Here is a 15403-nt window from a genome sequence, read left to right as displayed (position 1 = left end):
GGGTTTCTAAGTACAGTGATGTGAGCGTTTAATTTTTAAAAAAATTTAATTTAGTAAAATGATAAATTTTTAAAGATTGTTAACAATATTTAATGTAACGTTTTTGAGATATGTAATCCGAAACGTCATTCTATTCATAAATTAAATATAGATGAAGTTTTATGGATGTTTGTTTTCCCAAAAGTTGCTTTTTAGAAGAATATAAGAAGAAATGATCCTAAGGAAATATTGTATACTATCATTTTGAAGAATACTGATAGCTTTATCAGGAAAAATTGTATATTTCAAAAAGAATAAAATCAAAACTAGAATAAGTATTAGAAAAAATATTTTAAATGCATAAATTGACTACAACTGAAGATTTTTTCATACTAAGGCAGAAGAGTTTTTATTGTTAAATATCTACATTAAGTTTTTAACATGCTGATTTACTAGAATTATTTTAAACGGAATTTTTGAATCTTTAAATACTATCTCTTAGATAATATTCTTTCAAAGAATGTCCTATTCCCCAGAGACTTCCTTCAAAACTAATTCTAAATTGGTCTGTCACTGAGTACAACGAGCTATTTCCTGGACCCTTGAATGAACTTTCTTGGATCCTTCCTTCAGTTCATCTCTCCTTGTTTAAGCAAGTCATTCCTGAAGAAGGAAACTGGTTTGTCTATTTTTTCTTTGGTTCGGGTATAGTCTCCTAGAAAATTCTATTGGCTCGCGTTCTTTTCACTTCCTCATCAGTCTTGAGTTAGTAGAAGCAATTTTTTATTTTTTGAAGAATCGCCTAATTTATATTTTTTGGGGTCGTTTAAGGGTCATATGTGTAGAAATGTGCATCTAAAGTTGTTCAGATGGATAATACATGAAAAGGTTTATCGAGAAGTAGGATTGTTAGTGACATCGGCACTGAACCCATGGGTTTTCTGAACCATTGTTATATAGATATACAGAAGCATTTATGACTTGATCCAATTCATAAACAGGCATTGAGAAATTACACATCACAAAAAGACAGTTGGTGATAGAATATGGAACATCCAATTGCTTTTCAAAAGCTTTCTTACACTAACACAAGAAGGATGGCCACGCGGGGGTGTCAGGACGCAAGCTGCGCCCTTGAAAATTTTGAGAGGGGGGATTATTGCAAAATCAAGTTATGGGGAGAGTGCTACTCCTAATACTATTATAAAATTTAATGAACTCGAAAAGCGATAGGAGCGCTCTCAGTACCTAACACGGTGTCAAGCTGAACCAAAGTAATGATTCAAATCCAGGGACCACCATATGAAGCTAGAATCAAGAAGAAACAATAAAAGGTACTATTTTCTAGCTCTATGGTGAAGTCTAAGTGGATAACAAGAATATAACCTTCCCTATAGAAAAAATTATTTATCTATCTAAGAATCGTCATTTAAATTTGACATAAGGTATGTAATTTGTGAATATTAACCATGCCTAAGAAACAAACACATTATAAATTCCAACAACTTTGCAAAAAAAAAAAACTTGTTTTCAAATTTAATATTATTGTTGACATAAAGTTTAACATAATAATAATTAATATTAGTGGCAGTGATCGATGGATACCATACATCGAGAAATTTTCAACTACAAGTTCTGAAAACAAAGAAACTCTAATTTCTAGAAAAGTTCTAAAATGGATTATTTTTGTTTACTTTCTCAAATAGCCCCTACAAAAAGACATTTGGGTAACCTTTGTTAGTCGAGATACAGTAAAGAGTTTTTCCAAAATTAGATCCATAGATGATTTTAATTGACACTATTGTAGTGTTCTAGTGGTGCGTTGAAAGTTTTTTTTTTAAATATTTATTTATTGCTATTTACATATGTACATTATAATACATTTAGTAAATCTGATCTAAGTTACATTGGAGTGTTACAGGCGAGTTGAGAAACTAACCATTGGTAGCACTCTAATGACATTTTACAATAGCTGGTCTCGTGGCCATCTTCTTTTCAGGCCTCTCGGAGGATTGTCAGGAATGGAAGAGGATGCAAGATTAGAAACTAGGGGGTTTGAGTGGTTAGAGAGTTTATAATGGAAGGTGTGATATCTGGTTCGGGCTAGAATGGTTACATAGGAAACATTAAGGTCTTTATGTATGATTTTATTTGTGAAAGTTTGTTTCAAATTCAAGAACGAGAAATAACAAAAATAATATCATATATGTTCTATCTAAACATTTTTGAATCTGTTTAGTTTGTTTATTATTTCAGTAGGGTTTGAATTGCTCCTCCCACCAACTACTTATCATTTTCCGGTGTCCAATATGAGTGAAATTGATTTAGTGATAGAATCTAGTTTAGAGTGAGTTACACTCTCTATACAGCTAAGCCATTGATGAATTCAAAAGCAACAAGAGCTTTCTACTATTCATTTCAATAGAGGATTTCTCTTGTAAAATTTAAAAAATGTTGATATCAAATAATCGCAACCCTGATATTGATTGCATTGTTTTGGTTCATGTGAACGAGCAGAAGTACTCCCCAGCTTCAAATTGAGGTAGTACCATCGTCTACATTTCATGGAAGTATATTTCAATGCTGATCCCCTCCAAGTTGATACAGTAGAACCATCTAAATCTCATGGGTTTTCCGAGAGTATCTTACACTGATCCTGACCCACCTTCATCAAAAATATATAGAGAAAGTATTTCTATGTTACCCAATGACAAAGTAAGTCAGGATGAAGCAATACTTGATCACAGAATTCAAGATTTGGCTTTTCTTGTTCTAGTTGTAAAAATCAGTGTTGGTAAGAAAGCTTTTTGAATGGGAGAATCCCTAAGCTTTTTGGATTACTAGCAAAACAACCCAGATGCCAGAATATAAGCCACAAAGCTAGAAAAAGCAAACAAGGCAAAACAGATACTTGCATCGAACCTTCTAGAAATATATATGACTTAGTATGGCCTCAATGCACCTACACGTAAAATATCCAAGTGGTTGAATGATAAGGTGAAGAAATCAATGGCGAGAAAGAAGGCAGCATGGAAGGAGTACCATAGGCACAAGACTCCATCCAATTGGGAACGGTATGTAAGAAGGAGAAACGAATCCAAACTAGTAGTGAGAGTGGCAAAAAGAAAGAGCTGGAAGGAATTTGGTCAAAATCTGCAGAGTAACTATCAGGAAAACACCAAAGTTTTCTGGAAAAAAATTAAGGCAACGAAAGCGAAGACAAGCAAACCAATACGAAATGTAAAGGACTACGGAGGTAGATTGATTACCGGGGACCAGGGTAGTTTAGAAAGGTGAAGACGTCTCTACAGGGAGGTTTTTCCTGGAGATGCTGAGGAGAGAATGATTAGAGAAAATATAAGGGGATAGTTTGAGCCCCCCCCGGTTAACAATTAAAAGGAAGAAAACCCGAAAAAGGGCAAACGGAGGACATCCCGCACTATTATTGGCAAATGGAACTAAAGAAGCAACAACAGAACACTACAGAACCTACAACAACCAGTAACTGAATAGAAAGCTGAGCTGGAATGACCATCAATGTCAGGAAAAGCAAAATAATTCTATGGGCCGGGAACAGAAATGCATAATAATACTTTGCAAAGGTGAACCAATAGAAATGGTGGACGAATACACTTACCTGGGAACAGTGATCAGCAGGAATGGAAAAGTAGACCAAGAGATATCCAATAAGATAAAGAAAACAAATTCAATATACTACCACCTCTGCAACATGGTTATAGGGAAGAGGGAGGTAGAAAAGAATATTAAAGTACATATGCTAAAGGTTGTATACCCACCTACCTTCCTTTATGGAAGTGAACGTTGGGTACCACTAGATAAGCACCTAAGCAGAGTTACTGCAATGGAAATTAGATACCTTTCGAGAGCGTCAGGCCGAACTAGGAGGGATCGCATACGGAATGAGAGGAAAAGACAGGAAGTTGGAACTCTATAAAGGATGCCACTGAAAAGAAACAACTCAGATGGTTTCTACAACTCTGTCGGACGAATGAAAACAGGGACCAAAGGAAATATTTTGAGGAATATTTGGAGGAATAGCTGGAAAATGCCCAAGAGGGAGAGAGAAGAGGGAAAAACTGGAATGCCATGAGAGTACTGGCTCGGATCGAAAGGTTTGGTTTGCCTGGACAGAGGCACCTACACGTTGAAAAGCACTGTAGAGGAAGAGAAAGAAAAAGTATGCGCTCAAAGGCCACAAAATTTACTGTTCAAAACGTGACATTCAAATGAACGTTAGAAGTTCTCTATTATTTTAGATTTAACCCAAAATGTGACAAAAAAAGAAGCCACTATTTTTATCGTGAGATATGTCGAAACTAGGGTACTAGCGAAATCATTGGAGAGACTGGTAAGAGTATTTACTTCGGTGGTATTTGCTTTCGGCAAGTGTCTGAAAAGAATTCAAACAATAAGGTGGATCAACAATGCAGAAGCGACGAAAGTTGTTATTACCTATTTTGACAGAGAAAAAAGCAAAACCATTGTTGATTTATTCTTTTTTAATTTATTATAAAATTAATATTATATTAAACCTGAATCATACATAGTTTCCAAACATGAAATAAACAAAAAATAAAAAAAACGGAAAAAACATATGTGATCTTTATTTTCTTTCCGAATAAAATTGAGGCGGCATGTGGAAATTTGTTTTCAATTCCAGGACTTCTCCGAAACTTTAGAGCTCTTTTCTGGTCTATATTTGGCTGAACTTCATTGTATTATTAGTGGATGCTTCTAACTGGATGCACAGTACAAAATACAGAGTAAAATTTTAGGAAGTCAGTCTTATTAGTTTACTGCAGTTTGATTTTTTTTTTTCAATGCACTGATTTCATGTTGTGAGAGAGAAACTGAAAAAAAAAAGAATATTATTTTTTTTTTTAGTTTTTCGAAAAAAAAGTTGAGGTGCCAAACCTCGAATTCATAATCATCAGTCTCAAAAGTACAAAACCAAAGATTTCCAATTGAAAACACAATATGGCAGTATCAATTATATATTAGAATGAGAGAGCCAATAATATATAGGAATACCATTCACTTTGAATTCCAATATTGCGATGTATGCCAATATTTGACATTTCTGTTTAATCAGAGAGATATTAATGTTATTCTACGATACCGCTTGTTTTAGTTCGACATTAGCTGAAAATGAAGGCAGGATTTCAAGGAAATTACATGCTTAAAATATTTGTATTTTATTTGTTTTTAATATAGTCTCCTTGCCAGCTCAATAGTGGTATTTTTTTTTATACTGCACATTATCCCTAAGTAAGAGGGATTTAGAATAAGGTATGGCATACTTTGTACGAAACTGAAATATTTGAGCTGTGCTCTAATGGCCACGGGGCCTTCTAAAACTGATCAGTTTAATAGTATGATAAGATATGAGAACATATCATCGCTTAAGCTGCTTCGAATTACCTAAAAAAAAACAATACTAAATCAAAGATATTTCGTTTCAACCAACATTTTGTAGGTTATATGTTTTACTTTTTTCTGATGTCAAATATTCTTTCAAAATCTTTCTAAAATAGTGATGGCCAACACACGGTCCACCTTGATCAATTTTCTGTTTCACAAAACAGTTATTTTATGATGAATGACTTAAGTAATGAAAACAAATATATCAACAAAATAACTTATTTGTGCATCCATATATTTTTATATTTCATTTTTGTCGTATATATTTCTTTACAATGTGCATTCGGTATCATCATTATTATATTATCCATATTTAAATGTAATAATAATGGTAAATTCTACAATAATAACTCACTATGCTTCAATTTTTTACTAAAAAAAAAAAAAATTTGCGTGGAGTCGATCTGATATGGATATATACAGTTGTAAGTTTATGAGTTGTAATACATTTCCAAACTAGCCAGCGAGATCATTTTTGTAGGGCCACCTGTTCTCTAAAATTATGCATTGATTTTTAGTTTATTTTTGGGATTAAGATGTATCACAGCTTAAGCGGTGGTATTATGTTCCACATTCCTAAACATCAAAGTAATGCTGTATTTATTTACAAATTGTTTACTTGTAATAAAGTATACAGAGTTTTACTCGCAAATATCGATAACTGTATTTAGAGACCGAAAAATCGTAGTTTTAATTATATTTAGTAACATTTTTAGGCAAGCGTGACATTTCTCTAAAATCATTTTCAAATTCATTCTTTTCGTCATTTCACATGCTAACAATATCAAAAAAGAGGAATATCTACATTTTAAATTGTCTGAGATCGATGTTTTAGATTCTTCACTGGCATATAATATAATTTCCATTGGAAAAATACAATCTGCCAATTAAGGGATGAAAGATGCTATTAATTTTAAATAAGTAATCAATGATGCAGAAAAAATGAATGATTCTTTCAGTGAATTATGATCTATATCCTTCGGTCATTACAGTTCTTGAAAGTGTTCTAGATATCGAGCGGATCCCTAAAATGGTAATAAACACTGAACCAACGGGTAAACGCCCGAGGGGTAGACCGAAACGTGGATGGAGGGATTGTGTTAAAACAGATTTAGTGGAATTGGGTTTGGAGGGGCATCACTGGAAGGATGTATGCAGAGAGCGTTTGGTGGTATCGGCATCGAACCTTCGGGTTCGTTAAAACTTTAATTTTATTATTATTATTAAGGAGTCACGAAGCTCTTCTTGGGGAATCAGTGAATCACTATTTCCACCCAACATTTCTATTAAATCTGTTTTTACTGAATCACTGAATCATAGGAAAGAGATTGATTCACTCTCATCTGAGACAGCTTGGATGGTTTATCTTTGGATCTTGATCATTTATTTGAATAATTAATAACGAAATATTCTGAGCATATCTACATACCTAAACATACCTTACTCAATCTATACTGTACAAGTGGCCTGGGTGAGATAGCTGGGATCTCACGAAAACGAATAGTATTATGTTATATTTAGGAGTATACAAATTACAATTCAAAAGAACTAATACTTTCTGCTTCATAATCAGGACCACTATTTGTGATATAGGAGTTAGAAGAACTAGTCAGCGTCAGCGAAATAGTAATTGTTAAAAATTACAAGACTGTCATAATGAATTATAACTTGACATTATAATTCATTATGACAGTGCCCTTATGTTCCTTTTTTCCCACTAAAAACTTGTTTTTTTAATGGTTATTTCCTTTTATACATACTCATGTATACAAAAAAATTATAAATAAGATTTATCACGCTTAACTAATAATAATTTGATAACTTTATCAAAAATATATTACAAAAAAAATATCCTATTTTATTTCAACTTTAACTTTTATTAATTTCATTTGAATTTTTTTGTTTGCTCTCGACATGTATTGAAACATTACAAATAGTATTACTATTATTTAGTATTATATAGTAATACTATTACCTATTTTTAATTTGATTAATCATAGTTCGATTTTTGCGAATCAATAATAAAAATAAATGTGTTACAATGCTTGTTGTGATAAAGTTTTAACAAATAGTGACTGTGATAAATGAATTTTAATTTTGGTTTTAATGTGAATATTGACTAACTAGAAATTGTCATTTTGATCTGGGTAGAATAGCCTGCATGAAGTTGAGTATTGAAATCATTTAGTTCCAAAATTGTGGTCAATAGATTGTTCCTGAGGATTGGCTGAAACGTCGGACTTGTAAGAAAAATAAAATGTGTTGAGACTAAAATGGATAGAAATTAAATTATTTATTTTAACAAAATTAACTAGTCTCAAGAAAGTGTTTAAGATTATAGATTAAACACTTTATAGTAAATTATTTTGAGTACTGGCAGACTTATGTGCGTCTTATGGGTCAAGAGATATATTTTTCAAAAATAAAACATTTTATAGAAATTAACAGTTTGTGAATTTATTTTGTCAAATATCATAAAAACTACTACTTCTATAAAGATAAACGTTATAAACTATTTTATAGTCAATTTAACCAGCTTTAATTTTAGTGCTGACTGACATCTGTACGTTAGTTTATGAAATAAAGTTTTTCATAAATCAAACTTAACGTCCGAACAACTATAAATGAATTTATTTTAGCCTATATTATGAAAACTACTATTCCAACGAAAGTAAAGGTCATGAACTACTTTATATTGCTAATATACATCTATATGTCACATAGTTCCTGAGATATAGATTTCTCAAAATAAATTAACTAACTACTGATCTTTCAGTACATTTTTAAGAAATGTTGGTTTTTGAAAAGCTATATCTCGAGAACTATTTGACATAAATAGCTCTATTAGGGTTAGTATTTCAGAGAATTTACTCCTCTTTAAAGAATGTCCCTTCATATTTTCTAGTGTTGTTGGTACTTTTTATGATATAGAGCTCCGAATGAAAAATTAGTGTTTTGAAACAGACGCCATTTTTTATTCCCCCTACCTATATTTGGCTGGCTCATCAGTTTTGACTAGTAATTATACATAGTTTGCAATAAGGTAATCAAAAATTGGCGTAAAATAACTGATTTCTTTTTATTTTACTCCTTTCAAGAAATGTACAAACAAAACTATTTGTTAGTAACTGACGTTACAAAAAATGGGTTTTGTCTGGGCTAAATGAAAACGAGATACAAATATAGTAAGATGTGATGTGAAGATACGAGGAGATGATCGGTACGGTCAGCAAAGATACACAAATTATCAAAACTTATTTATTTGTGCCAACGTTTCGACCTAATTTCAAACCTTTATCAGGGTGACTTAGGTGGAGATTGCCTCTAAAGTGAGAGTATCTTTAAAAGTCTGTGATATCTCATTATTAGGAAATGTTTGTAGATGCTCTCATTTTAGACTAAGTCACTCTGATGAAGGCCTGAAAGTGAACTTAAACGTGGTAGAAGAATAACGAGAAGAGACAGCATCATATGTATATTCTTATAATCTTATCATATCTTATAATGTCTGTATCTTATTCTCATTTAACCCTGACAAAGCCCAGAAAAGTGTGGCTAAAACGTCGTATGTTATCAATTAGTTTTTATACTATATTTGTATATTTCATGAGCTCCGTCCGGACTACAAAATCCTACAATTACAGATTTTTGTAGTCAGTTGATAAATGGTAGGTTTTGGGGACGGGAAAGAGAGTTGGATAAACACATCTTGCAACGTTTTGCTTAGTATAGTCCAAATAACCATGTAATTTGTTATTCCGATATACAAAATGTAATCTTCGTAACCTAAATTAACAATATGAAACAATAAGAAATCAAATTAGAAACCGGACAGGAACGACAAAGACATTTGGACAAATACTTCCCGATTCAATCAAGTACACGGATACAAGGAGCACATGTTTCCTGTTACACGCTCTTGCAACGTGCTCGAACATCGGAGGGACATTAACCATTTCATTAGTAGAGGGAGCCATCAGAGGAATTAACACTAATCACACTAATGATAAGTTAATGGATGTTGGCTGCATCATGCCACTTGCTCCCGAGCATTAGTCACGCTCGTCACGATTGCTTCTTCACTCCATTCTGCGTCGCTTTATCCCAAAGTCCAAAATGTCTTTGTTCTTTATCGGAATTTAATGATTCATCAAGGATTGTAGGTAATCAATCCTCAATAAAAATGTTTATCTTCCACCATTATCGTTCCATAAAATATTTGTCTTATTGGGTTTGAAATGACTGATAATGCAAACAAAGGAGTAATTTAGTAGACAGAATAATCAAACACTTGTTCTAGTATAGACAACATATATTTGGTATGTATGAAATTATGATGACGTATATGTTAATTAAATACTTCGAATGATACTAAATTACTACTTAAACAATTCGTACTTAGTTATGTAATACGTGGTCCTTTAAAAAAAAAAATTATATCAAAATAAAATAAAGTAAAAGAGCATCAACATAAACATTTTTCTCTTAGTTATTATCTAGTTTTTATGGGCGTTACTACTAGCTTTCTAAATATTTTCTTAAAATTTCAGCAACCCTTTTCTTTCAGCATTCAGTAAATAGGTTTAGGGAAAGCGGGAAAAGTAGTTTATAGTTTTAGTTTCGCAAGATCTAAAACTGTATAAAATCAACATGGTTCTACCATCGAAACATTTGTTTTTCAAATTAAATTTATGTAACTATCTAGGAACGTAAAAGTACCACAAGTCAGAACTTCGGACTGTTCTCTATCGTTTAAAAAACAACCTATTTTGGCCTTTTTGGAAATCGGTTGAGCAGTGTGCTTAAAAATACGTTACATACTGACAAAATGGCAGTCTAAACATTTTTTTTCTCCAAAATGTTTAGTTCAAATTCTTCTAAATATCACTGAGTAATTTAAGCAATAAAACCTATGATTTAGTAAAGTACATAGCTAAAGATATTGTAATACAAGCACAGATGGAAAGCCTAAACAAATTAGATACAATCATTTTCATGATTTCAAGCTCGACTTATTCCACAACATTCCGGTATCTAGTTGAATAATTTGAATCGAATAATCTAAAATAAAAATCGGTTAATCAATAATCGCGTACGTATCCAATGACGACCATGGTAAACCAAAAACGGTTTTGGAATTTAAAACAAAGGACCCAATAAAAGTTTCATGAGAAATCTTTAAAACCGAATCCTTACACTCTCGATCTACCGCCTACCCTCTGAGTTTAAATCTATTAATTTTTTTATCAACATTTAGTTAAGTTCTTGGGAGAATTTGAAATTCATCAGTTCATCATGAAATTCACTATCTTTTGATATCTTATTCGTCAAAACCCGAAAGTGGATGGATACTACCGTATTGTATATGTCTATGTGCAAAACAATAAAACTTAGTAACAAAGAAAAAATATGAAAATTTATAATTGTTTACATATTTCTGTTATTTTTTTTCTAATTTCATTCACAATTCCGGTTTTAGTTATTACTATGTCCATTATATTATTAACTCTTGGTTTTACGAAATTTTAAGAATGAACATATTTTTAAAAAATCAGAAAATAAGTTAAACATTAGTATAAATATTTTCTTAAGCATATCTTTTTTATTGGTCATTTTGCTATTTTACTGATATTTTATTTTGTTAATGAATTTCCTATTTTCGACGCCAAACCATCAAAGTCTTGGTGAATCAATGGAAAGTAATTTTAAAAAATTGTTCCTCGCTCATTGAATCGCAGAAAACCTTTTTTTTTTTAAAAAAAGTTTCTCTTAGCAAACGATAAACAGAGTATAACAAAATTATTGAACTGCTTATCATTGGTCGACACAAAATAGTTATCATTGCCGAGAGAATATGTCGAAGTCTGTTCTTTCCATCGCATGCATTTGTACTGTCTCACAAAGTCCTTGTCGGTTAGTGATCATAAATACAGACGGGATTTTCGTTTCAAAATTTTCCAAACTGAATCATGGAAAAGACAATCAAATAACCCCAATTTTATACCGCAAAAAATTGCACGTTTTGGAGTTCCTCTTTAAAATTGGACGTTTTGATTTTTTTCAGCGGAAAATTGCACGTTTTAATCTTTTTAGGCTGTTTCATAAAATTTAATGCTTGAGCGAATTCGTCATATTATTCCCTTATAGGTTTATCTATGACAAAAATTATTCGTTTTATTACTTTTTCCGTTTTTAATTTATAATTTAAAATTGACAAATTTGGGGTAGTGCAAAACACTGAATACACAACATATGAAGAATCAAATTCTACTTAAAAAAAAAACAAACAAGTAAACACAATGAATGGATATTCTTGCATTATTATTACCTTCGGATAACTCTTAAAAAGTCACTAGAATAAGCTTATTATAGAGATCGAGCAGTATTATTGTTTTTGACTGAGACACCTAATACTTTCGTTAAATTTTGTTATGACTAGTTGGAATTTAATTTTTTTTTTTATACCATACTTCCTATATATTATATATATTAGTCTGAGCAATACGAATAAATATACATTATATTTGTGTATATACGAATATATATTTAAATTCGTTTAATACAATTAACATCCTCATAGTTCTTCAATTATGCACAACAATTTAGGATTTTATTCAGTGCAGTTTAGTTTTTCTGTATCTTTGCATAAATTTAAAGTGCATTTAGCGAGTTTGATTCGATTAAAATAAGGTTAGGTAAGCATTCAATTGAACAATAAAGTTGAATATATGCATGATTTGGTTGTTTCGGTTTTTTAATGTACAAAAATCTAGTCTCTAGTAATATCTTTTGTCATATAATGTGCATTCATTTATTAAAAAACCTCCTACATAATTATTTTTGACATTATAATCCGATATAAGTGTAGGATTTGTTAAATATTTATTTTTAAAAAAAAATGAAAAATGACAACAGATTCAGAAAATTTTAAAAAAAACTGTTGGTCTTAATATTGATAGCGTTTATAATGGAACGAACCGCTCGTGAACCGTTCGTGGTGGTTCGACTGTAGTCGGTTTTTCTGACGAACGCTGGGGTTCTCAGTTCACAATGAGACAATGCAGTAGTTCGTCCTTCTTCTCCTTGCTCGCAAACTTCATACCTCCATCCGTCATCATTTTTTGTTTTACAATTATTATAATAAATTTATTTAATCTTTAAGTGGTCAATCTATGATTATTTAATTATGGAATGGTCAGAGGAAGACCTTTTGAAATTGATTGACGTTTATAGAAGCAAGCCAATACTATGGGATCCAGAACACAGTGGCCGTTACAAAAAAAGATTGAAAGAGGAAGCATGGAGAGAAATCGAAGATACGATGAACATTCCTGTCAACGAATGTAAGAGGAAGATCGGAGTCTTGCTAGCTTCCAACCGACGAGAAAGAAACAAAGTGAAAAGTAGCTTGAGTAAGTGATAAACATATCTAATGAGAATGCTATGAAATCTTAAATTCTGGGAATATTTTATTGTTTTAAATCTAAAACACTTAGCTGAGGAACTACTTGTGTGAGAAATACCTGCGTAATTTTCACCTCTCCCAGTTGACAAACGATTTAGTAGACATGCATTCTTTTCAGATATTTATGTAGTTTCAAAGCTTTTTTACAATTAAAATTTAGCTACCGATATCGATATTTTTTAAACGATAATATTGTAATGTAGAAAAAAAAAAAATCTCTTCAATTTATAAAAAAATAAAACACATCTATATTTAATAGATGTGGAAAAAAAAAAAAAAAAACTCATTGGTACCTTGCTCTCTTATAAATAATCACACACTCCAAAACTTATCATAAATCATTTTTGACAGAATAAAATAATTCAATAAATACCAATAAATCGAAAAATAACGAGTCAATAATTTTGAATCCAAATATCAATATGGCAGATTACGATATTTTGCCAGTAATTCTAATATTTATCAGCGATATCAATATCAAACTTCATCATCGATAATCCAAGAATATAAAATCCAGACTTCAATACTCTCAAAAAGAAACAAAATCGATCTTCAATATTATAAATATTTTACAGTTTTTTTTTATGTCGAAAATTGAAATAGTTGGCCCAACTATATCCAATTTAAATGAAAACCAAAATTTGACATTTGAAGGAATTATTCACAGATCATTTCGATATTCCCAATTCACATCGATATAATTTGGTATCGTAATTAAATTCAAATATCGACATCTTCAATATAAAATTATTTTGAAATTTTAAGAAATTATTTAAGTTTATTCTGATATTTCTTATTGATATCTGTATCAACATTTGGGAATGATATTCCAAGATTGTTTAAACAAATTTCGATAGTTAGCGAAATATTTGTATATGCTAAGGAAAGTCTTACAATAAAATTATTAAATTTTATGCCGATGTCGATATTCCGATGGAATCAATTTGAAATATAGAAATCTTCAACATCAAAACTTACCGACATTTCAAGAAAATATTTACAGTCCAAATTAACTTATTTTTATTTAGTAGATTGTATTGAATTAACCTTAGTGATAAAGATATTTAACTTTTAATATTTAATGCAAAATTTTTCAATATTCAGAGAAAAAATTTACTATAAAATATTAGAATTTCATTCTGATATTTATGATCGATACCGATAACAACCTTTGGCATCGTAATCCAAAATTATTGGTAAAATTACCTGACATTGCCTGAGTTTTATATCAATATGAATAAGAATGTTGAGTTGCGATATTAATCAGAAATATTAGAATTTTTTTCTTGAAATAACGAAATTATTAAAATTTCATCATATCGATTGTAATTTCAAGGTTTGATATCGATATAATAATAGGAATGGAATATCGATATCTATATGCAATATGACATAAAACTAAAAAATTTATTTCATAATTTTCCTTGAAATATTTTTGGAATATCGTTACTAAAGTTTTATATCAATATCAAGAACAGATATCGGAAGGAGCAGTAAAAATTTTATTGAAATGTTTTGATATTGTGTAGGTCGATAAAAAAAACATATTTTAGGAATAACGACGGTGGTGGTTGATATCACTATGGATTAGAAATATCAGAGTGAAAATAAACGATTTCATCAAAATCTGCTGCTCAAGTTGCTGAGGAAGTTGAATGATGTCAATATCGAAAATAAATATTGGAATGAACTGTAAATACTTCCTATATAAATTTGAATCATTTCATATTGGAGATATCGATATGCGGATTCTACATATATTCTAGGAATATATCGCTGTTGTATAGATAAAGATCGGAATGGTTTGTGCATATTGTCTTAAAAAATTGAAATTGTTGGATAATATAAATATCATGTTTTGGATTGAACATTTGCCAAAGGTGGAGTGGATGCCAAAGGTTAATTGACAAGGAACACTAGAATGTTCTGTAAATATTTCCTTGTTATATAAAAATTGGCTCATGTTGAGGATATCAGAATTTAAATTGAACATTGATGTTTTGCATTTTTTTTTTTTTCTGATAGAGATTTATTTAACAAACATATCCAACTATATTTCAATTTATATTGGGAAAGTGTTTTATGTTACAGTTGTCATGGCGTTGCCTTGCTATACCATTAATAATGAATAAGTTTATGAGACATTAAACAATATGCATTGTGGATTTTTAAATTCTTTTGGACAAAAATGCATTGTCTTTTTTTTTTCTTTTTTTTTTTATCAGTAACATAATAAACACATCCTTGTTATTTAAGAATATAATTGAATAAGAATAATGTTTATTTACAATGGATTATATAACACGCTAATAGTTTATATTAACAATTTTAGGAGCTTGAAACATTGATTGTGTTCTTTGAATTATAAAGGTAGTTAGTAAGTTTAGTTGTATACTGTTTTCTTAAACAGTTTTTTGAGGCTCAATTCTGCGTTATTTTATTGTTTTTAATTAATTTTAGCAATAATATGTTACATAATTTGATAATATCAGTAATTGTTTAAGATTTACAAATTAT

General features: G+C 30.6%; 1 protein-coding gene across 1 annotated transcript in view; it reads left to right on the top strand.

Annotated features, from left to right (window-relative positions):
- The first annotated feature begins 12488 nt into the window (after window positions 1-12488).
- Window positions 12489-15403, top strand: part of LOC106677967 (uncharacterized) — a 24591-nt gene continuing 21676 nt past the window's right edge. The window contains exon 1 of the mRNA XM_014416216.2: window positions 12489-12833. Within this exon, the coding sequence (XP_014271702.1) occupies window positions 12608-12833 (226 nt within the window). The 5' untranslated portion in view covers window positions 12489-12607. The remainder of the gene's footprint in view (window positions 12834-15403) is intronic.

The sequence above is a fragment of the Halyomorpha halys genome, unplaced genomic scaffold (assembly GCF_000696795.3).
Source record: "Halyomorpha halys isolate HHAL.00 unplaced genomic scaffold, Hhal_1.1 Scaffold8.1, whole genome shotgun sequence".
NCBI classification, from domain to species: domain Eukaryota; kingdom Metazoa; phylum Arthropoda; class Insecta; order Hemiptera; family Pentatomidae; genus Halyomorpha; species Halyomorpha halys.
This window is presented reverse-complemented; position numbering and strand designations above follow the sequence as displayed.